This window comes from Pteropus medius, unplaced genomic scaffold (assembly GCF_902729225.1).
Source record: "Pteropus medius unplaced genomic scaffold, Ma_sr-lr_union100, whole genome shotgun sequence".
Classification (NCBI taxonomy): domain Eukaryota; kingdom Metazoa; phylum Chordata; class Mammalia; order Chiroptera; family Pteropodidae; genus Pteropus; species Pteropus medius.
In genome coordinates, this window is record NW_024354360.1 from 1,119,537 (window position 1) to 1,142,189 (window position 22,653).

Genomic DNA, 22,653 nt, shown 5'->3' on the forward strand with positions numbered 1-22,653 from the left:
GAATTACATGACCACAGCTCTCCTCCTATGCAGCTTGGATCACAGATTTAAACCAAACCAAACCAACAAAACCCTGTTGGTGAAAAGCTACCCAATGGCAGCTAGAACAACTGCTCGAATCTGCCCACACTCAGTGTCACAGCAGCCATCCTGCACACTTTCACTGCTTTGGCCCTTTGGCCTATACCTCACCAGACTCATCACCTGTCTGTGAGTGACCCATGGAGCCAGGGGCCAGCAGATGCATAGGCTCCCCAGTCTGTCTCAGGCCCACGTGTGTAGGTCTGGTCTTCTCCAAAAGATGCTCCTCGTGGGAGAGCAAATCTTCATTCTTTCCTCCCTCCCCAGGTTTTCTGCTAAAGTGCCTTGGACCTGGCCGGTTCTCCATAAATGTTTTTAAGTGACCATCATAAAACACACCTGCTGTGATCTGGTCTGGAGAGAAATACTGAAACTCAGAAATATGGATGCAGAGGAATATAAAATCAAAGCATCCCTATTTATTTTGGACGGAAAGAAAACACACCCCTCTCTATCTTTACACTGAAATGGTGAAATCCCAATTGCAACAGAACTTGGTTAATGGGAAACAAAACTAACTTTCTGTAACCCGGGGGAGGTCTGAGGAAGGTGCTGAAAAGCAGATCCCCAAGGACAGAAAGCTAATCACGCGTCACTCAGGGGGCCCGAGCTGCCTCAGTTTCCAGGGACCCCTCCAGATGCCAGAGGAGGAAGGACCATCCGCCCTGACCTGAGACCTGGGGGAACAGCATGGTAGGTAAATCGACTTTTTAGAGGAAGTTTGGTGCCTGGGCGAGATGACTAATCCTCCAGACATGCTGTCTCCAAAGGCAGAACCAAAGACAAATGAGGGGATGGCCTTACCTTGCACACTCTTGCTATACGGGGGATCATCAGCTTGAAGACAAACTCATACTCCACAGACACCTCTGTGAAGAAGAAGTAGACCCTATCGTCCCCGCCCTCGGCGCTGTTTGGGCTTTCTCGAATCACGTCGGCATGGACAAAGATGGGCTCTGCAGAGATGAGGTATGCGGTTAAACAGCACATGCCTCAAACTCCCAACCACCACATCCAAGGCCCAAGCTTCGGCTGCCCAGCCACCCTGCACAGATGAGCCTGCTGTTCCTCGTCTCTCAGATCACCAGCCTCCGAAAGTCCAGGAGGCTTCAAAGCCCAGGCCCTACTGGACAGTGCCCATGAGAAAAGCCTCACATGAGTAGCCTCAAGCTATCTGCACTGTGAATGCATGTGGACACGTGTTGTCCTGAGGTAACATGAGAACATCGCACACTGATCTGACCACCCTGAGCTCCTGCTGACTATCAGATCTTATTTTATGAAAGCCTCCTAGATCCATTTTCCACATGGGGTGAAGGTGGCCTTAAAACGGTAGAAGCCCAGGGATGCTGGCTGTGGAACCCCATGTAGTTCCAGAAGTGCTCCCCTCCCCCAATGGCTGACCAGCTCTGGGGCACCCATATGAGGTTGTACCAGCAAAAGGAAAAATACAGCAGGGTGGTGGGCTCTCCAGACGAGGGAGAAACACACTCTCAATGACGCCGCCCACTTCTTACCGTTAAGCCAAGGTATCGCATACTCCGTTCTCAGAGGACTGTGGGAAGAATTTCGGGAGATGATGGGCTCACTTCCCAAAAAGTTATATGACGTCCCGGAATAAAGCTCTCCATCTTCAGGCCCAGGAGGAAAGAGGAGAGGGGGGGTCAGCCAGCACCAGCACTGCTGGGGTAGATGCCCAACACCTCACTTGCCTTTACAACCCAACACAAGACCCTCCTGGGACACGGAGGCACTTTTACCTGCTTCTGCGACATGTGTTTCTGTTTCATTTCTTTGACACAGATAATCTATGCTCCTTGTTAAACTGTATTTTATGAGAGTCAGGGTTAATAACTAATAGGAGCAAGTAATTCCTGCATCAGGAAAATAACAAATAAGACAGCAGGTGCACACAGGCTTAGGACCTGTTTGCCTCAGTGCAGAAGTCCACTCCAAGGCTCAGTCACAAACTTCCCCTCAAATGGGAGTGTCAACTCCATGCAACCAAGTAACCCCAGCGATCTGCACAAATAGTGGATATAAAATAACTTCTCCCTACAGATCTGACCTGTGGACCAACTGTGGTGGGGCTGGTTATCCTTTTGAACAATGAATTCAAAAGCTCATATTAGAGGGTCTGAGAGGCACACATAGCTTTGTGAGGATGGTGAACAAGGAAGGGAAATGGAGGAAGACTGCTGGGAAGGAGGAGGCACTGAGCATCCTGTGTGTGCTTGACATGACAGTATAGCCCTGACAGTGATGAGCATCCCAGAGCAAGACTCACCGACCATGACAGACGTGTAGCTTTGTGCTGGGTCAAAGGGACATCTTCCTTTGCCATCTTCATTTTTCCCCAGAAACTGAAAGGATGTTAGGCTCTATAATTGAATGAAAAGAAAGAGTATCATAAAACATCTGAATTTCTGTAGTAATAACATATCTTTGCTGTATCATTTAATTTTATATTCCAAACTCTGGAGGAACCAAGGGAATAATGTATGTGTGGCCAGCCACGGGAATCCCAGGTCTGGACAATGGCACCCTGGCTCTGATACCCTTGAGAGCTACTCAAGATCTTGCAGCCTCAGTTTACTCATCTATGAAATGAGGATGGCAATGCTAGTGGCTCTAGGCTTGTAAACCATCCAAGACAAACCGAATATAGAATGCACTCAGTAAGTGATCAGAAGGCCACTGCAGGATTTTAGCATCAACAAAGATGGCAGTGGGGGACCGGACAATCCAATAAACAGATAATAGGAAAAAAGCAGCAGAATCTCTACCCACCAAGACACACACCAGAATGATCAATGGTTTGAATACTAAAAATGGAAATTTGCTGCACTAACAGAAAGTACAGGCAACTTTCTCTTGTCTTGGGACAATCTCTCCTCACCCGAGACAGCCCAACATCATCTGATGAAAAACTGGACAGATCTAACACATAAAGAACTGGACAGCTTTTGTACAAAGAAAAAGTGGGGCAGAATTCAACACGTGATAAACTGGGAGAAATGCCTGCAAAATGACAGATGAGGCATTTCCAGCCCTGCACATATGACAAGCTTGTCCAAATAAGAGAGCACATCCCAGCAGGAAAACAGTAAAAAAAAAAAAAAAAAGTAAACAAGAAGAAACTCATCTAGGCAGCAAAGACCAGAAGGGACGTGTAAGCTGCTGGAAAGCCACCTGTCCCTTACACGTCCCTTCTGGTCTAAAGCCTACGGTAATGTAAACCTGTCAAGGCAAGGGGAGAGGGGACACAGTCACAGACACAGAAGCAAAAGTTCAGGGGTGCATGAAGAGCTCTAGTTACAATTTCGACACTAGTCAAAACAATATACAAGCTAGAACCTCTTAGGCTAGGAAGTATCAACTGGGGTGACAATGCACTCCACTGATGTGATTCACTGATCACATCTGGGGGCTCATTTGGGGGCTCTCAGAGAAATCTGAATGGAGACTGGGGATGAGATGAAATTGGGGAATTATTGGAAATCACCTTAGACATGATGACAAGCTTAAAGTTATGTAGGAAAACGTCATTCTTAGAAGATGCCTGTGAAGGCACTTAAGGGTCGTGGGCCACACTTCAGCACGTCCACATATATGCACGCACACGTTCCTAATAATTGTGCAACATGTTTCCCTTAAGGTAAAAGAAGCTAAGTCTGTCTTTGAGGGCTGAGGGTCTCAACGCCTAGGGAGAGTCAACGACGTGACGCAGGTGAGGGAGAGATGGTCTTGCTTCTCAAACGGCTCGAGCACCCCCGTGTCCTGCTGTCATTTCTCAGAGGGGATGTATTTCAGGATGGGAAGATCAGTGGGAAATCTGCACCCCAACAGGAGACACAGGATGGTGATGCCCCAAGACCAGGCCAATGAATGTGCTATCGTGGTCAGCTTGGGCTGCTGTGACAAAGCACAAAGACCGTGTGGCTTTAATTACACATGTGCATTCCTCACAGCTCTGGAGGCTGAAAGTACGAGTGAGATCAGGGACCCAGCATGGCTGGTTTCTGGTGAGGGCTCTCCTCCTGCCTGCAGATGGCTGCCTTCCTGCTACGTCTGAATGACAGGGATCTCTGGTATCTCCTCTTCTTAGAAGGCCATCGATTCTATCCGGTCAGGACCCCACCCTTATCACTTCATTACCCTCAGTCACCTCCTCACAGGCCCCATCTCCAAATACTGAGGGGGATTATGGCTTCAATGTATGGATTTGGGAGGGAACACCAACATTCAGCCCATAACATATGTGAACCAATAATATGCAGTCCAGGACCAGAAGTCATGCCTTTCCACTTGATCACACACTCATCATAGCTAGGCCTCCCTCACAAAACACAAAATATGACAAAAGAGAAGGTGGCAAGATTCTGGATCATAGCACATCGGTGCTCCTGTCAACAGTGCACTTCCCAGAAGGTCACCCAGGACCAGCTCTCCAGCATGCGCCGTGGGCCGTGAGTCCTGTCCGTGCCCTGCCCTCAGTCATGGTGGTTTGCAGACAGGTCGCCAGGGCCTGCAGGAGGTAGCAAGTAGGCTAAAGTATTCTGGGGCCTGAGCCGCCGCTCCTCACACAGCAGAAGTTCGAATAGCCTTCTGTGTGCACAACGGAGGCCATTTGATGCCTTAATGGAGCCCCACTCTGCTGTAATGCTGACCACAGGAGGGGCCCAGGCCTTACCAGGTGGTCACAGGTTGGCTGGAAGGCATTGGTCCCACATACATAAAGGGCAGTGGTGCCGAGTGGCTGCAGCACTCTGATATAGTTGAGGCATTCTGTCTACAAGAAAGAGAAATACATGGTCAACCATCACCAGCTTCCAGTCAATACCTTCCACCATCCACACTGGTCACATCGCTCACTTTAGAGCTCAGAACCAGCTCAGCACGTGCTGGCCCTGGTTCCCTGATGATCAGTCCCAACTGTGTACTGACTGCTTCCTCTCACCTCAAGCCTTCGATGCTCTCCACCTTCCTGCACCAGCTAAGCCCTGCTGGCCGCAGTGAAAGCAACTTCACTGAGATCCTGTTCCGCCCCTGGATAAACCTCAGTCTGCAGCCAGCCTGAGTGCTTTTGTCTCCGCAGCACCCACAGGCCAGCTATCAGGTGCCAAATGAATTTCACTGCAGTCACTAATCTATACCCAGCAAAGATGTGCTGACCAAAAAAGCAATGGAGGCTGACCTCTATCCAGTCTTACCCACCCACCACAGAAAAAATGTTTTTACTCTTTCTGAACACACAAACCATTCCTTGCTGCCAGATCTGAGGAGGTGCATGCTATGAAGGATTTCCTCAGCCTTCCTTCCCTCTGGGGGACCCCACCCTGTTTGCTCCAATGCATGAAACTGGAAACAGCAATTCAGGAGTGGGTGTGTCTGGTCAACCCAGCCCAGGGGAGAGGCTGGACTAATGAGGGGCTCCGAGTCTGTCTCCACATCATAAAGGCCCAAAGGAAAACCAGAGGCCACTTAAGGACCCACTCTCTATTTTAGGCTGAAATGTACTTGGATTATATATGCTATCATCTGAAATTATCTCCATTCAGGAAAGTTTTATTTGGTATAATTGTTTTTAAACTTGTTGGAAGTAATTCATGCTCCCCCACAAGAGCTGGGAGGGACCCTATCCACCACATAGCATCCACACAGGGCGGGCAAAGCCCTGGTCTTATTTAGCTCAACGACAACTCCCTGTAATATCTGTTATTACATAGAAATAGCTGCATTTTTCATTTCCTAAAGTAACTTCAAATTTAGTGACTTTCACTAAAGTATTTAGCATTTTGCTTTAAAAAGTTCAGCAAAAAGTTACTTGTCCTTTAAAAACTATTTTTAATTGTTTTAAAATTAGCCAACAATTGATGAAATTTACAACTCAGCTGTCCTGATCAACTCTCAAGGCACACAGGGCTCTCAGACTATGAGATACTGACATCAGCTCAGCACTAGTTGGGGGAAGGGTGGGGGGTAACCCAGAGCTCTGGAGGGAGAGGGACACTCAGCCCAGCTCCTCATGCGGCCACCACACTGACACTCTGACACTCGGTCCAGCACTCCCTGGATGGCCACCACACTGACCTGCTCAGTATCTCCTGCAGAAGGGGCAGATTCTCAAGGGATAGTGTTACCAAAAATCCAGAAATCCTATAGTAACCCCTCCAGGCTGATGGGGTATGGGGAGACATGAACCCTGCATTTTACGCTGTTAGACAATAGGCACCGGAAATCATTTTCCAGGGCCGTTTGAATAAATTCAATTAAACTTTAAAAAGTATTTCTCAAATGACTACTGTGTTTAGCACTTACTTTGAGAGATGCACTCTCACCATATGGGAATAAAGGGGTAACCTGCAAGGTGAGTCCTGAGAGACCTGAACAAAATGCCCAGGCTGCATTCCAGAAGTCATGGCATTCAGGAGATTAAAACAACTAGGAAATACCTGGTGTGTTTTTTGTAGCTTGCAGAAGTTACCTGTTTTGATTTCCCCTTTTCTGCGCATTTTGCTTTTTTATCTTCTGAAACCTTCCAATATGCCTGTTAGGAGGAATAAGAGTCCATTTCACTTTTGAAAGGAGATACTGGTTTAAGAATGTGCAGTTTACAAAGCACACAATGGCACTGAGAACAGATATTTCCCCTGAGACAGTGAAATCTGAGATTGCAAAGAGAGGCTCAGCGAGCAAACACTGAGGCCAGTGAACATCGGGGCACCCTAAAGCTCCTAAGTAGGATCTTGGGCTGGAAGCCAGCAGGGCCGGGAAGTCTCCTCCCAGATTCCTGCTGTTCACTGCAAACAACTAGACTATTGAAAGTGGGGAGGGTCAAATTTATCAAAAAGGTAAATTGTAGATACTTTCAAACATCGCGTGGGTTTTTTTAATCCATCCAAAAGGGACTCTAGAATCCAATAAAAAAAAAAAAAAAGAAGCCTTGACATTTATTTCAACTATCAGTGGACGAGCAGGATATGGTTCTATAAATTTTATGTGATGACAGCAGTTGAGAGTGTCAGAGTGACCACGTCTCAGGCAGAGTGCTTTCCGCTGAGATCTGTGATCCTGCCTCTCTCACAGGATCAGGACCGTCAGGCAGGCGGGTCACTTGTCCTGCAGAAGATGGAAAGCAACAGACCACATGACCAAAGGCTCCCACTCACCTGCCCCAACTCCCCATGTGCTATTCCATCACTAATGCCACAGAGAGAGAGAGAGAGAGAGGGAGGGAGGGAGGGAGAGAGAGATGCGCTAGAGAATATCTGTGCAGGCTGTGCAGGCTCAGAGGTCAGGAAACACATGGGCTTCTCAGTGGCAAAGAAGTGAATCCCTGTCAGTGTCTCTACACTAACTTGACTTCCTGCCAAGACCTGGACAGCAGGTACAGCAACAGCACAGTATATTTTCAGAGAAACGGAAGTCCCAATCAGGACACACAAAAGCAGGATTAAGCCCCATTTCGAACAGCAATTCCCTTCAGAAATTAAAATGAAGACAATTTCGTTATGATCTACATGAGTCAATGCACAGAGTCAGGGGAACATGATTTTGACAGGCCCTTGATCACAGGGCTTTCACCAAAGCCTGGCCATGGTCCTTTTACTTTTTCCTCTCTTTTACATGTAGGAGACACTGAAGCCTTTCCCTCACCTCAAGGGGCCACAGCGATGCCATTAACAGAGCAATGACTGCCTCTAAGCAACCACGAGGTTACACATGAACTTTATTTTCAAAGGGTAATGACCAGAATGTCATTTATTTGTCAAACAGAAATTGGGCACTATGCTAGACTCTGGAGATTAAGACAAAACAAAAAATAAGAAGTCTAGGGCAGAAAATGCACAAGATAAGCCTGAACCATCTTGAATTCAGAGACTGAGAAAACTACACCAACAACTAAGGACTTGGGAACTAAGAAAAGGCTGCCAACGGCAAGGGAAGGAACAATGTGAGCATCAGGTGAGGACCTGGCTGTACACGGATTGAGGGACTTCAAACATGTTTAAATCCACGAGTCCACGGTTATACTAAAAAATCAAAGAATTAAAAAGCTCAGTCTCCCTTTGGAAAGAACTCACTCATTATTTCAAGAACTCATGCAAAGATTTCAAGCCTTGATCCCATCATTTCCAAAGGAACTGGCCTAGGGGCACAAATAGCTGGTGACAGGCATCTCCCCTGTAAAAGCCATTTCTGGCTCGCAGACGGAGGACAGATTCAGAACATTCCATTTTGTAATCTTTGCTGTGCACATGGCTCCAGACTGCAGTGGTCAAGGGCCAGGAGAGAAGCACCTACCTCGGTGGCTGGAGGCCCTGAGTCTACTAAGGACACTGGGAGCCAGACCAAGGCTAGGGGCCAACAGGACTGCAGAGTGGCTCTCCCAGTGGGGGGACCCAGGGTGGCTCCTGGAAATCGGGACTCAAAGGACAGAGTGCCTGGGGACACCGATGGCCTGATCCTCACTGAAGTCAAACTGAATAGTCAAACATCATTTATGAGACAGTCTATGAAATCTGAACACTGATTGACATTAATTTTTTGGATGCGATAATGCTATTTTGGTTATTCTGGGGGAAAAAATTAGTCATTTCCTTTAGAAGATGCCCAGGGAAGCACAGATGAAGAGTGTGTGTCTGGCATTTGCTTCCAAGTCATGCAGAGGGAGCAGAGGGTGAGGATACTGGGGGAGGACAAGGGGCCAACCCCTGCCTGCAGGAGCTGCAATGGGCACAGGGTCCATCTCATTATTCCCTTTACTCCTGGGTACCCTTGAGATTGTCCATAATAAAAACTTTAAAAATCCAAGCTGAAAATAGTGCAATCCTTGGGTACCCCGAGATGAGGCTGCATGGACAGAAAAGAAGCCCACTCAGGATGACAGGGCCTCAGCCTACTGATGGGAGGGAGGCTGCTCCCTAGCCCCAGGATGTCTATGAGGCCAGCCACGGGGTGAGTGGGCCACATAGCCAAGAGAGGGCCTGATGCCCCATGAGGAGCCAAATGTGCCAATGCGAGGAAAAAAACACTGGAAAGATCTGTGGCCCAGACCACAGGGGAGCCCAGGCCATACCTCGTGCTGCTTCTGGGAGACATCAAGCGCATTCAAGGCAAACACGGCTTCCCGGGCGCCCACGTACAGGGTGTCTTCGTCCTCGCTCAGCAGCAAGGCTGAGTAGTTGAAGATGTCTGGCTGGTGAAACTGCACCAGCTGCACCTCTGGGGAGAGAGGGTTGGGGAGGGAGAGGGGCGCATTAGGCATTTTTGAGCCCGGACACACCCTGAGCATCTGGTCTCCCTTTAGTGTACTACCATGCCACCAGGGCTGTGGCGTGGATCTGCTGCCGCAGTGGCCAGCCCCCAGCTGGGGCCAGAGCTCAGGCACCTCTGGGTGGAACAGACTGAGGCAGCCACCAAGTGCATGGAACCCCTGTGAAGCCACTGTGCTTGACCGGTGCTGTGTTCTAACTTCTCATCTTGCTTCCTCTAGGCCAGAGTTCCAAACCTTGCACTCAGTGTGGTCTCCAGGCAGCATGACTCCCCAGGATTGTGACCCCCCACCAGCATGTGACCTCACAGGAGCATGACCTCTGAACATGTGGCCTCCCAGGAGTATGACCTTCCAAACGCATGACGTCTGAGCAGGTGATCTCCCAGGAGTGTCTCTTCCCAGCAACGTAACCTCCAAGGAGTGTGACCTCCTAGGAGCATGACCTATGAGCACGTGACCTCCCAGTAGCATGACCACCTGGTAGCGTGACCTCAGCAGTGTGACCTTGTTTCCTGCAGGCCAGACACCTGAAGCTGCTGGTTGTGGCAACTTCCTCTGCCTCCTACCATATTCTTGTCTATGAGTGTTGAGTCATCCACAGATTAGTTGTGTACAGAATTTACTTAGGGTTTTCTTATTCAGGAAAAAAAAAAAGATTTACCTCAAACCCTTTAATAAAATCTATTTCAGTGAATATATCCCTTAATCCCAGCATTTTTCAGGGATAACCACCACAAACTTAGAAAACAGAGAAAGAGGTAACATTTTTCTCTTATTAGGTAATTGTACCAATAGCTATTTAGAAATAGTAGGAATATAAGTTAGCTATTAGGGGAAATATAAATGTACAGACATTATTTCAAGCTGTCTCTTCTTTTTGACCATCTCAGCATCAATGCAAATGTTGTGAACTTGGCTTTCTGTGTATTACCAAGCTTTGGTTTTACTTAGAGGTTACGTGTTCACACTTCCTGCTCTTCTTAGTTCCAGTGCTAGACACAGAGCCACATGGGATGAAGGCCCTCCCAGCACACCTACTGCCCAGAGCTCTGCATGGACAGCCCAGCCTTGCAGGTTCACCTCGCTCAGGGCCACTGAGCTGGGCAGACTGGGGTCCCAAGACACAGCTCCCAAGAGAGGAAATAAATACGACTGACACTAATAAATAGCAAATGACAACTATTGGGCTGAAGCTCAGATGTACATAATGTCTTCAAAACAAGACACAGTATGGTTTGTGTCTGGGCAATGGGCACCAAATGTCATCAGGCGCAGGGAGGTAAACTTCCTTTTAGGGACCCCCTGATTTAGAAGCCAGATCAGAGGGCCCTGCACAACCCTGCAGATGTTTCTAGTTACTGAAGCATCTCCTCTGACACACAACTACGGCTCCCTGCTCACACACAGTGTGAAGAGTACGGAGCCAGCACAGCAAACGGAGTACCCTCATCTCAACATCGCAAGCAGATGCTTTCAGTGCCTGCCATGCTTCTGCCCTCACCTCTGTGCTCCCAGGTGATTCTAGGTATGGGTGCAAATGCCGCCACTGTCCCAAACAACACAGCGAGGGCAGTGAGCAGCCCCCCGATGGGGGCATACATCCTCATTGACACAGGCCGCAGCGGGGGCTTCAGAAGCAAATGCTTGTGGGCAGAGGCCACAGTGGGTGTTCGAGTGGATGCTGCTCAGAGCCCCAGGGCCATGATGCACAGCACGGCCATGTGCTGGTGGATGTCGTGACCCGTGAGGACCCACATTTCTCAACACGCTGAGTCAGGTCAGGTGGCTCTCAACACCGCAAAGACCTCTTTGTTCTGTTCTTAAACACGGTGGCTTCTTTACAACCTTCTGAAGAAATTCTGGAAGAAAGTAAAAAGGAAGGGGTTACCAGTCAGGATGTGTGGTAATAACATCTCGTTTCTGTTTGCTCAATATCCTCCACAGTTCTGCTGTCAACAGAGCCCCAGCCACAGGCTCTGTCTGCTGAGGAGCAGAGGGAGCTAGGGACACAGGGAGATCTGAGGGAGACAGCCCCACACAGACATCGCACTCCAGACATCTGGTAACAAAGCTGGAGTTACAGGAGTCATAGCTTCCTGTCCCTGAGCCCAGCACAAATGCAGGACAGAGAGAAGGACCCAGACCAGGGGAACACGTCCTCCTGGCTGCCCAGCTTCCTCTCTGTAGACCACTAGTGCCCAGCTGGTAATGCAATGGGAAGAAAGAGAGCAGAGCCAGGGTTTCAGTTTCCCTCGGAGACTTCAGCTTCCCAAGTCCTGTAATGCTCATTAAGGAAGATGGCCACAGAGAAAGGCCAGACGGCTGCACAGAGGCTGAGATGTGCACAGGGCCACCCCCAACCGCCCTACTGCTCCAATTCTGCCCAAAAAGTCTGCTCGTCATGGAAACAGTGGTTGTGGGCTCTGCTCTGATTTGTCACCGAGAAGCACCTTGCTGAATGCAAGCACAGGCCTGTGCTGAACAGAGAAACTATGGAGCTGGGGAACGTAGGCCTCCTGGCACCCACACTCTGCCCTAGTTCCATGCCTGCCCATCCAACCCACACGCCTTCTGCAAGATCCCCTGCAGTAGGCTGCAGGACAGCCAGCTCTGGATGCTCCAGATCAGTGAATTGGGGCAACCCTGCACGAAGTCTGCCCCGACCCCAGGGCCCCAGCAGGATCCCAGTTGAGACTAAGATGGACTCCTTGCGACTTCTCAGGAAGGAGCTCACATTGACACACTGCCCAAGTAGAGGCAGAACCCTTACCTAGCACATTTGGGGACTACAATTAAGTTACAGCAGAACCCCACACTTTGCAGACACACTGTCCCCCTGGAGGCCTCACAGGGTCTACTGGTGCTTGATTTCCTCACACTGAGTTTCCTCTTCTTCCAGCTTCAAGATGGCGGAACAGCCCACCTCCACCATCACCCTGTGCCCCTTATCGGAGGACCCGGAAGAGGCCATCCTCGCCTCCTTCTCTCCTTCCCATTTCCACCAAGCCAACCCACTTCTAGGTCTATCAGTCCAACTGATACTCCAAACTCCTCTCCAGAACTTTCCCCTCACCTCACCGCCACTGCCAGCCTCCTGACTTTACCATCCCTCAAGTATGTCCAAGGGGCAGTTGGCTCCCTCACTCCCTCTCCCATAGTCCTCTCCCAGCTCGGCCTCCTTGGCGCCCCTCACAACCTGCCATACACCAGCACTTTTGTCCAGCTGCCTACCCTCCACCCCCACACCCCACCCCAACCCTGTTCCCTGACATCTCAGGCCAAACTAAACCTCCTAAGATGGTTTTGGGAAAAGTTTCAGCTTCCTTTACACTTAGTCAAGTCACTACCTCTAGGAAGCCCTCTTAGGCCTCTTCCTCCTCCTGCCCAGGAAGGCAGCTCTTGTGTGCTCTCTTATGCCCCCAGTGTCCTTGTCTGGCCCAAAGCGCAGCAGGAAGCTCACTCGTCCTTGGCAGCCCTCTAGGCTTAATAAGGTCTTCTTTATTTTTATTTGTGTGTGTGTGCATGGGGCACAACCACTTCCCAACTCAATTTCATAAAGGATGAACTCACAGGGACCTTCACCGCAGACACCTGGCCCCTGGGGAGACACTGGGCACCACTGGGCCTCATCTGCTCCCTGCCTTCCTCATCAGTGCTCCCTCCTCTGCCACTTCCTCTTCCCAGCCCAGAGGCCCACCTTACCAGCCCCCGTCCACCTGGCATCTGTTCTCCATCGTGACTGACTATTAGCCTCCGAAGCCAAGGAGCATCCAGTCCTTCATTTTCTGCAGGACTGGCAGATAATGGCTGGAGGTGTCATCCCTTTTCCACAAAGGGCCGGATGGGCATTATCATCAGCTTTTTGAGTCCTACAGTCTTATCCCAACTACTCCAGTTCCCTGTGGTAGTGTGTGGCTGTGTGCCAATACAACTATTTATAGCACTGGATGCTGGTCTGCACACTGGGCCCTGCACTGGGGATCCAGAGGGACAGCTGGTCCAGACACTTCGCAGCAAGAGCATAACCCAAACTCTAAACGCAATACCAGATGCACTGGGAAGAAGAGAGGCTACCTTGTGGAGTGGCCGTGAGTGCTCGCTCTCCACAGGAGCTCTCAGAAGCACTCACCTTGTGAAAGAGACACGTCACCTTCAGCCCTGGACCTAGGTGAGAACCCTGCTCTCCTGCCCTCAGTAGAGAAGTGAGGCATGAGATGGCTCCAGACGCCTAGGCCAGATGAGGTCTCTTACACTGTGCTGTGTTACCAATGTGATCTACTTGTTAAGCAATCTGGGAGTGCCCAGTGATCACTAAATACTCTGCAGAAATCCCACACAGATGCAGAACACCAAGGCCCAGAGAAGAGCTGTCTATACGGATGATGCTGACGCCTTGGGAAGCGCCAGGTACTCACCTAGCACGCTTCAGGTCCCTTCCCACCACCACCACTCTAATCTAAGCAAGCTGACCTTCCATCCTGACCTCTCTACAGCCTCCTACCCCTTCACCCTGCTTCTGTTCTTGCTGCCTGGGGCAGAGGTCATCAGCTTTCTGTATCTGAATCTACATCCCTTCATTTTCATTAACAGAATCTTGATTTTACCTGGGATGGCCATGTGGCCAGCTAACCACATCTCCTAGTTTCTCTAGTGGCAGTTCTGGCCAAAGAACTATGAAAAGAAGTTGGAGGTAGGAATTCCAGGAATGCTCTTTAAAAGAAGCAGACTCCGCTAGTGTTTGCATTTTTGCCTCAGTCTCTCCTTCTTTTCCTGCTCGGAACTCAGAATTCAATGGCTGGAGCTCTGGAAGCTACTTTGTTAACACAAAAATGAAGGTCTCACTTGAAGCCACCAAGTAGAAATCCACAAAAACCAAGACTCTCCTGACACACTAGAGACTTTACACCTGCTTTCTTCTGCCTACTCTAGTGTTGTCAATAAGCTATAAACACCTTTAAATTACTGTTTTTCAGATTTTTGTTACCAGCAGTCAGATATAATTCCAAACAGATACAGCCTCCCTATAATACATTTACCAAACAGTAGCAGCAGCCAAAATGATATTTTTAACATAAACAAAAGTATATCATTTCCTCACTTGAAATGTTTCCCACTTAGATTAAACCCAAATGGTCAACTTCCATCCAGCCTCCCCTGTTTCACACCCCCCACCCTTCTACTCTGGCCAAATCTGGACGCACGGAGCTTGGGCCATCTGTAAGGCTGTGCTCCCTCTGAACATTTCCAAATGTGTCTGTTTCGGAGATCATGAGTAAGTCCAACGGCACAGTCTCATTCGTTTACTTGAGAAGACTTTTTTCTGTGTGACTGATCAGTAAGTGGCAAGCACACCTGAAAGCTTCTCAGCTCTGAACTCCCAAACAGGTAAGGGTTTCTAGGACTGCTCCCAATCAGGACAGTGAGAAGATCAATGGCTGCCAGGGTTAGAGGGATGGGAGGGATAAACAGGCAGAGCTCAGTGGATTTGCACCACTCTCGAGTGGGGTGTTGATACAGAGCAGAATTAACAGGGTCTTCTTTACTATAATTTTATTTTTACATGTTTGCATGAGGCACAACCACTTTCTAGCTCTACTTCATAAAGGAAGAACTCATGGGGATGTGGGGGGGACAGGTATGGGAATGTACTTTTTGTTGCCTGTTGTGAATCTAAACTGCTCTTAAAATAAAGTTTATTTTAAACACACACACACACACACACACACACACACACACACACACACACACACACACCCCCCAGCTCTGCAGTTCTTCCTGAGCTTGCGTGAGGCCCTGAGCACCTGTGCCCACAGCCCGGGGCCCTTCTGGCTATAGGGCACAGATGTGAGACCCACCAGGATGTTTCATTTCCCCTCAAATATCAATGTGGAGCCATTTCTGTTCGGAGGAAGTGGTTTCCAAGAGCCCCACGACAAGAACGAATTCCTACTTAGGTCCATGATATAAGTCAGTCTTCAGAGAAAAACACACTGCAGCCAGGCTTAGAACCTGGACGTAGGAGATGGAACCGGCCCTCTGGAACCCGGTGCCCAGAATGCAGAGATTTATCTCAACTCTCTCCTCAAACCAGTGAAAGAATACTCTAAAAGGGCATAAACCATAAGGATAAAAACAGGGAGAGGACATCAGCCCATGAGGATGTTAACAAACCTTAGAAACCATAAAGAACAGATGAGCATAACTAGTGGTGTGCTGGCAAACTTTAACAACTAAGGGGCAGGGGTGGGGTGCCCTGCTTTGCAGTGATATACTGATTACTGGGGTGTAATCTCCTGACACGATGTCACTGAACAAAGAGGCAGGATGGAGATGCACTGGAGTCCACCAGGGTATAGTACTTCCACCACACAGATATGACAGGCATGGGGCCTCAAGAGCACAGATAAAGTGAAACAGGGAAGGGATGAGTTTAAGTATGCCTACTTTCACCATTAGTTTTAATACAGTTCATTGAAGTTTACAAAATTGCATTTTTGACAACAGTTGTGTTCAGCACTACTGGTAATTAATTGACTTTGTGGACCAAACAGAGGTGAAACCAGAGCCTGTGAGGGGAGAAGCCACAAAGAAACAAAACCTGAGAAAATGAATGCAAGCTTAGAAATTAAAATTTTGATTTAAGAAAGAAAATACTCAGGGGGGAGGACTGGAAGATAAAACTGAGGAGGCTTCCTAGAAGTTGAACAATATGACAGATGAAAATTGGGAGAGAAAAGATAAGAAAGCAGAAGGATCAAATGAAGAGGCCCACAGCTAACAGGAGTTGTAAGAGAGAAAACAGGAAGAATTATTAGAGAAATAATAAAAAGAAATACAAATAAATATACAAATATATTTTTTTATATAGGAAAATGTCTAGAACATAAAGACACAAAAGCGCCAAGCAGCGAATGAACGGAACAAGACCTTCATCCTCCATACCAGGCATGTTGTGATGAGGTGTGAGAACCTAGGAGACAAAGGGAGCACCTGAAAACTTCCAGGGAGAAAAGAGGTCCTATACAATTACCTGTCGAGAGCCGTCAGGAATTTTACCATCAGGAACTATCGGTATAAGAAGTTTGAAGGAAAATACCCCAAAGGGCTAAAACAGCTGCAGCTTACTGTCTCAGGGACAAAGAGACAAGGTCAAAAGATGCTACTTCACTTAAAATCATGTGCACTAATTGCTCTGATCAAAATTAACTATATTTTAAAAAGAAATCGACATTCAGATTCCTTGCAGCCTGGAAAACAACAGCTCAGTGAGGGTGTAAGTGGCAGACTCCACCCAGTGCGGGTGGCCTTCCGAAGGATGGGAAGATCAAGAGGCGTCTACACAGCCACATTTGGGGCTGACACTTTTGTAGGAACAATATGATTCAGCAAGGAGAAGTGCGCTGAGCAGCAGCACAGGAGTTAGTGTAAAACGCAGCTCAGAGAGTGACCAGCAAGGGGACCTGGCCCCTTGTACCCTCCACTCCACACAGACCACCCCAGCCTTTGCACATGCTGCCCTTTCTTCCAGAATGTTCTACCCGCAAAAGCTCTTGGGGTTGGCTCCTTCCCACAGTGACCCTTTGCTCCAAGACCACCTCCTCAAAGGCTGCTCCATCCCTACCTCCACCCCGCTTCTGCTTTATTTCCTCATAGCATACTAAGGACTTGGAGATGTTTCAGTGACAATGTCTCAGTGATGTAGCCCCTCCTGGGGCAGGGCAGAGCAGGGAGAATGCAAACATCCCAGTTAGAAGACCCAGGCCAGAGCAGGAGAAGACCAAGGTGAGGCCCAGTGGCAGAAAGTCTCAAGGACAAAATACCCAGAATGAACAGAAGTTTACAATGGACCTCATAAGGGCATTCTCGACCATGGCTTCCAGAAAGGTGGAGCTGCCCTGACAAATTCACAAGCAGATGCTGGGTGGAGGCCATACATCTCCTTCTGTCCACATGGCCTGCCTGCTCAAAGTGGTTTAGTTGAGAAGAGAACACATTTTTCTTAATTGCCTTTAGCCTGGACAAACCCAAAACTGGAGCTGGGTGGCTGTCACTCCCGGCGGTACCGGAGGATGGAGCAGTTCTTTCTGCAGAAGCACGCAGACTCCCCAGCACCCATGGGTTTTACCCAGCTCTGAGCCCTATTTATCAGCAGCAGACATCGGATTCCTGATTGCCTCAGTCAGAACATGCCTCCTGTTCCCAGATGACCTTTAAAAAAAAACCATATGAACAGTCAAAGGCAGAAGGGTCCCTGCTACACAGGTGCCCCTCCTCATAGAGGACATTGCTTTATCCCAATGGAAGGGCTGAATGTTTTTTCTTTTCCACTGACCACGTGTTGTTTTGTATAATTTAAAAACTTAAGCAAAGCACACTCCACATCCACACGACACACTGCTGCCATGCACTCCTCCAGCAACAGTGGCTCCATGATCTCTGAGGGGATTTCACATTAAGAATCACAACTTTAATACTCAAATGGAAACAGTGCTGGCTTTCTTGGGCATTTCTGAAAAGCTGAAGTAGCCCGCTGGGAGCCGAGCATCAGGAGTAGCATTTTGCCCCTCTGTGTGAAGTGCTGCCTTTCACATTGAAACAGGAGCCCATTAGGAAAACAGGGTCACACATGTCACTCCTGTTACCTACCATTAATTGTGCTGGTTCATGAGGAGTGCACTTTAAATATCAGGAGAACAAAACTCAAAGGGGACTCTGAGCCCATCACTCAGTGCTGATCACATGACAGCTTTCCACCCCTGAGCAGCCCTGAATCAAGCCAGGGGACTGTAGTAGAGAAAACAGGCACAGGCGGCAAACTACAAGGGTAAGGGCTAGCTCACAAAGTTGTGTGTATGCATGTCTGTATGTGCACACATGTGTATGTATCTGTGTGTCTGAGTTTCTGTGCACATGTGTATATATGTGCATTTGTGTGGGCATCTGGATAGGTGTGATCTATATATGCATGAGCATCTGTGCTTGCATGCATGCGTGTGCATTCATGTATACATACATCTCTGTGCATGTGAGCATGTGATTGCATGTGTGGTCACATGTGTCTTGTGTGCACACATGTGTGCATACACATATGTATGCATGTGTGCGCATAGGTGTGTCGTATGTGTGCACTCTACTGCAGCACAAAAATTCTGATCTGGTATTGCATTCTTAGATGTGAATGGTGATTGCCACCTGGGGTCCAGTAAGGCAGGAACCATGGACTGCAGGTGCTATCTAGGGTCTGTTACATCCACCTCACGCCTTGGCTTCTCTTCCTGGGACCACCTGTCTGGGGCAGTAGGGATGGGTCACAGAGGGGACACCACTCACTACCACACATAAGGAACCAGTGCTCCTGTCAGCGACAGGATGATAGCCAATGTTAAAAGTGCCCTCACTAGAATCCCCAGGGAACCCATGAAAGGGGATCCGGATGACAGCTGTAGATGACTGCTGGAGCAGCTTGTTCTGGCTTCTTGTCTACAGGGTTTGTTCAGACAGGACAAGTGAAGCCCTCCCCGCCTCTAGGCCCTGTGGCCGGGACAGTGAAAGACATGTACCTACCCACACCTTCCCAGGACTCCCAGCTGAGAGCAGAAAATGAGACAGCAACCCCGAGACCATGTTCTGCTGATGTCACACCCGGGCTGTCCCCAATGCCATGACCCTCTTGCCCATCCCTAGGCTGTCCCCAACCCCATGTCCCCCACCCACATCCCCGGGTATGGTACTGATGTCACCACCTCACTGAAATGGCCTTGTGCCTCTGGGAATCAGGATGGATTTCAGGAGTTCTCTGTGTCACACGCCCGACAAAGAGTTTATTGTTTCAACTTCAGTTTCCCCAGAACTTAGAATAGATTCCTGGGAGCAGCAGTCCAGCTGCACGGGGAGTTGGGTTCAATTGGACTCACCCCGCAGAAAAGCATCCAGGACACTGTCCCAGGACGCCTGCTTTCCCCTCCAGCCACCTTGCAGGGGCAAGCAAGCCAGTCAGGATGCCCAACACAACTTAACATATCATTCCCTCACTCAGACGCAGGCACGTGTGCCATGCACATACTGACAGGAGCTGGGAAGGGGACAGAGGGCAGTGGGGTGAGGGACATACACCAACCAATCAGTCATTAATCAACTAGCAGTGACGACAGGCATGTGCTGAGAAGGGTATAAGTAGGGTGGGTGCAGGGGCAGTAGGGACCCCGCCAGCCCTGTAAACTAAAGGGCTCAGCAAAAAAACAAACAAACAAACAAAAAAAAACAAAAAACAACAACAAAAAAACCCAGAGACAAATGATCTAGGGGGTAGAAACTATGAAAAAAATCCTTGTAGCGTAAATGCCAGGGCTTGGAATTCCTAATTAATGCAGTGACCTAACACAGGCCCAGCTCAGCAGACCAGGCTGTTAACAAAACGTGTGTATGTCTATAACCAGCCAATAAATCCAGACAGTGTCAAGTGTCGCAGAAGCTGAATCATTACCACAATCATTACCACCACCCACCAAACTGGCACGAACTGGGGCCACACATCCATGGCAACACCGAAGACCCTGCTGATGAAAGGACAGCTGGGACAAGCAGAGTGACACCTTTGCTGGGCCCATTCACAACAAGTGAGTAACAGACAAGGAAGAAGGAGAGAAGGGGGCTTTCCTTTTGTTCTGACAAATTAAACTGACATTTCTCTTTCCTCTAAAACTGGAAATATATGATTGAACATGTACTAACTGACCAAAATGAATCACAAAACGACCCAAATCCAAGGCACGATGACATTGAGATCCTTCTTTTTACATCAGACCTCACCGACGACTCCCTTATATTCTCAAAAAGAAGATGTAGCATTTCAGGGTTTAGATCAGGGGCTGTCAGTCCAGAGACAGCAGGGGAAGAGGCACAAGTGAGCAAAGGAAATGGGGGGAAGATATAAAAATGGGTGATGCACGGGGATCTGGGTACCCAGCACCTATTGCCCTGTGGGCTCCACCTCAAGCCAACCCAAGCAACAGCAGCCAAGTTCAGATCTCTGACTCCAAGAGCTCACAGGGACTAACAATCAGCCTTCTGCTGAATTCCACTGAGGCTTCCACAAGATATCAACTTAGCAACTTTAGGATATAGGCTGAGAAGAAACAAAGTGATTTTATCTGTATTTTGGGCCTCTCAAAATTTCCCAATCATTTCAAGGAAAAAGTCTTCGGAAATCTTTTCTCTGGAAATAATGGGAAACAAGAACATTTAAGCACTTAAATTGTCTGTCCACATAAACTCAGCATCACTTCTGGAATGGCACTGTAAAAAAACCTGTTATTTTATTTTATTTTTTTTAACTTCTAGACCCTCTGGCAACTGACTCTCTGACCCAAGATGGGCGTGGCATTCATGCACTTGTGCAAATAAGAGGGAATGAGTGTGTAATCACTCACCTGTAAACAAAGGACATCCAACTCAGCCAGTCACCCAGGTGCACGAACTGGTCCTCAACTACTGACCACCACCATTCCCCACAAAGTAAGCCATTCAAATAGGAACTACGATTACAGTCATTAATCAAAAAGTATCCTTGATTTTTCTTCAGATATGTATGCTTTAGAATTCATCCTCCTTGAAATCCCAAAGTCTGAGGCACTGGAGAAAACAGAGATACATATAAAATATTTACAGGAAAATGATTTCCTGAAGAAACTGTTTAGTTTCAATTCTTGTTTTGATTGTTGTTTTTAAGCCAAACAGAAGTATTTTCACAGTGCTGTAGCAAGTTGCTGTGCTGTGTTTGTTATCCTTTCACAGTACAGGATGGAGCCCTCACAAGGATCTCCCAGTCCAACAAGATCACAAACGATTCAACAAAGAATCAGATGGTGAAACCAGAAGCCACATGTGGGATTAATGATGGGATTAACAGCTAGTTAAACTGATAATGACCCCTCTATGGCTGAAAATAATCCAACGTATTTTTTAAACCTCAGAATCAAACTAGCATTTTTTGTGGCTGGAATATTATTTTCTTTCCCTTTAAGAGCTTATACAATTCTTGCTATTTCTCTGAAGAAAGCTAAGAAGCAGGAGGGGCTTCCTGGAAACATGCCTTATGCCCCATTTCCTCACATAGCCCCTGGGCAGTGGAACCAATCAAACTGGCAGCATGGAACCAGTCTGCTCCCTACTCTTCCACGTCTACCCACAGCACACAACTGCCAGGGGCACCTGGGACCACTCGGGTGATCCAACATGTCCTCTAAATCCTGAGCAAACACCTCGAGTTAGCAAATGAGACCCCAAAGTAACAGGCAGAAATGGTCAGAATTCACCAGGACCCGCTGTGGCAGGGCTTCGAAGGGCTGATTCCAGGTCTTTCCTCCAGCAGTGGCTGCTTCTGACAGTCAGTTTGTAAGCAAAATTAACTTCACATCTGAGCAAGCAGGGAAGAGTCCTGGACAAGGCCATATCCACCCAGGACACAGAACCCAATGTCTTCTATTTAAACGCTGGGGGAGGTGTTGGCTCAGCAGATGGACAGGCAATGAGCAAACCTGATAAACTGTGGGATTTTCCTGTCTCACAGGTAGGTGGGGCTCAGCAGCTACCTGGAGACTGTTGAAAACACTTACTGGAAAAAGAGACTAATTCACATACAAATAAGAGGTTTAGACAAACAACAAGAATACTAAAAATTATAACCAAAAATCTTTTCTTTTCTAGAAATTCAATAAACCTTTGTCATTTTAATAAATAAAAGACCAGAGCTGCTTGTTCTGTGTTAGACAAGCATGTATCCTATTCACTCTAATTTCATGGTATTGAACACAGGACAGCAGGTTAGGGTACTATGTGTATCTGCATTCTTAATAACCTCACACAGTGCACCTGGCGTCCTCATTTTCTCCTTCAATCCAAGTCACCGTATCTCATCTTCACCAAACAGCTTCTAGCCTGTGGTTCCTGGGTAAAAATACACACTTCTGGCCTCAGCCAACCATGGAGGCCCGGGCTCTTACTTGTCTTCACTCTTCATATGGCAATTTTTTCTTCTTTCTCGAGATAGAAAACCCACAAGCCATAATTAGTTATCACACTGAAGCATGCGAAATACATACTCCTCACGCAATTATTAACTACATAGTTTTAACTAGGCATCTCTGAACTTTTTATAACGCACCTAAAAAGAATGCAAGGGTCTAACTGCAAAACAAAGGAATTAACCAGAAGAGAGAGAAACATTTCCCTCTTTCTTACAAGAAATTTGGTCCTTACCCCACACCAGTCCCCCAGAGGTGCAAAGGAGTATG

General features: G+C 48.0%; 1 protein-coding gene across 4 annotated transcripts in view; it reads right to left on the reverse strand.

The window, feature by feature from the left end:
* Positions 1-22,653, reverse strand: part of SEMA4D (semaphorin 4D) — a 104,965-nt gene that overhangs the window by 25,300 nt on the left and 57,012 nt on the right. For all 4 annotated transcript variants that reach the window (XM_039852178.1, XM_039852175.1, XM_039852176.1 and 1 more), the window contains exons 2-8: positions 10,863-11,220; positions 9,164-9,309; positions 6,569-6,631; positions 4,775-4,873; positions 2,369-2,462; positions 1,599-1,712; positions 886-1,037 (exon numbers count right to left, since the gene is read on the reverse strand). In XM_039852178.1, coding sequence (XP_039708112.1) covers positions 886-1,037; positions 1,599-1,712; positions 2,369-2,462; positions 4,775-4,873; positions 6,569-6,631; positions 9,164-9,309; positions 10,863-10,968 — 774 coding nt within the window. In that variant the 5' untranslated portion in view covers positions 10,969-11,220. The remainder of the gene's footprint in view (positions 1-885; positions 1,038-1,598; positions 1,713-2,368; positions 2,463-4,774; positions 4,874-6,568; positions 6,632-9,163; positions 9,310-10,862; positions 11,221-22,653) is intronic.